The sequence below is a fragment of the Orycteropus afer genome, unplaced genomic scaffold (genome assembly GCF_000298275.1).
Source record: "Orycteropus afer afer isolate SDZICR_OR568_19922 unplaced genomic scaffold, OryAfe1.0 scaffold00778, whole genome shotgun sequence".
Lineage (NCBI taxonomy): Eukaryota > Metazoa > Chordata > Mammalia > Tubulidentata > Orycteropodidae > Orycteropus > Orycteropus afer.
Window position 1 is genome coordinate 910956 of NW_006922365.1, and position 1258 is coordinate 912213.

Sequence of the window (1258 nt, forward strand, 5' to 3'; positions counted from 1 at the left end):
AACTGGTTGGTATCTGGGGGAGAACCCAATTATTGAATGATAGGCAGACAGGATGACATTTTTAATGCAATAGAAAGGGATGCCAAGGAAACATCAGGCCCTTTTCCAAGGAAAGTCATTCACAATCCCCAACACAGAGGTAGCAATACTGCAGTTATGATGAGTGCCAGCAAAGGGAAGAGACTTGGACTCTAAAGTATTACGCTAAGAAAATCAATCTAAAGTTGCCCCATTAATTGTGCTTAGTAACACCAGCATTTCATAAGAAGCCAGTTTACATGTACCTTCTCATTTCCAATTATACCCTTAAGAAAAACAGAGGCATTTTATTGAACAGAAGAAAAACACTAAAGAATGCAAGAACTAATGACATATAGGTAAGCAGCTGGACAGAAATCCCTACACCATCATGGATGGCCAGACATCTATTTCCTTCTTTCCACTTCAGACTGGATTTTGGCATAGTTTGGAGTCAGTCATCAATGTGGCATAAGGAGAGGCCACCCAGAGGACACTAGATCAAATCAAGCCAACCATCTGGTCAATCTGGTGCATGTAGATGCTCTTTAGGGGCAGGGAGTATCTCCTCTCATCAGGAACACGACTGCAATTGGAGCTGGAGTTGATGACTTTTAAGTCTTGAGACTTGAGCCTGTGCATGGGTTTTCCCTCTTGCTCCTGCTTGCCCTCTTCAGAAAAGAATTCCTTCCAGGGTGACTCCCGAAGATGTTTGTCCACAGAGACAATGTGTCCCTCAGTTGTAAACATGTATCTCGTTCCAGATTTGTGTACTGGGTTCTCTTCATCAAATAGCAGATACAAGTATTTTCAGGTCTCACTGAGGAAGAAACTCTCCATGCGGTCCTCTTTGGACTTGTCTATGACATGATGCAGCGTGGCATACCCACACTTGACTTTTGTGTACTTTTCCAGACTCTGCAGAATATCCATTCCTATGTGGAGGTAGAAGGGATTCTTGGTGGCCTGATAGAGGAGATAGGTAGATTCCACTAACTCTGGTCTCAATGGGTAGAAGGGAACATCAGGGGCCTGTAGCTGCCAGTTATATCTCTCAGGGAGGGCTCCATATCGTTTCCATATAGCATAGTAAAATGCATGCAGGCAGATGGCATCTTCCACATCCCCTACCAGGACCTGCAGTCCAGGGAAGAAGGCCTGCAGAGAGTCGATCCAGGTGTTCATCAGCTGCCCACTAAACATGTTCACATTGACATAGAGTGGGGGGTCTCCTTCTCCT

The 1258-nt window shown here is 44.8% G+C and overlaps 1 protein-coding gene across 1 annotated transcript in view; it reads right to left on the reverse strand.

The window, feature by feature from the left end:
* Window positions 1–519: 519 nt before the first annotated feature.
* Window positions 520–1258, reverse strand: part of LOC103211716 (ER degradation-enhancing alpha-mannosidase-like protein 1) — a 2121-nt gene continuing 1382 nt past the window's right edge. Inside the window, 1 exon segment of the mRNA XM_042783261.1 lies at window positions 520–1256. Coding sequence (XP_042639195.1) covers window positions 520–1256 — 737 coding nt within the window.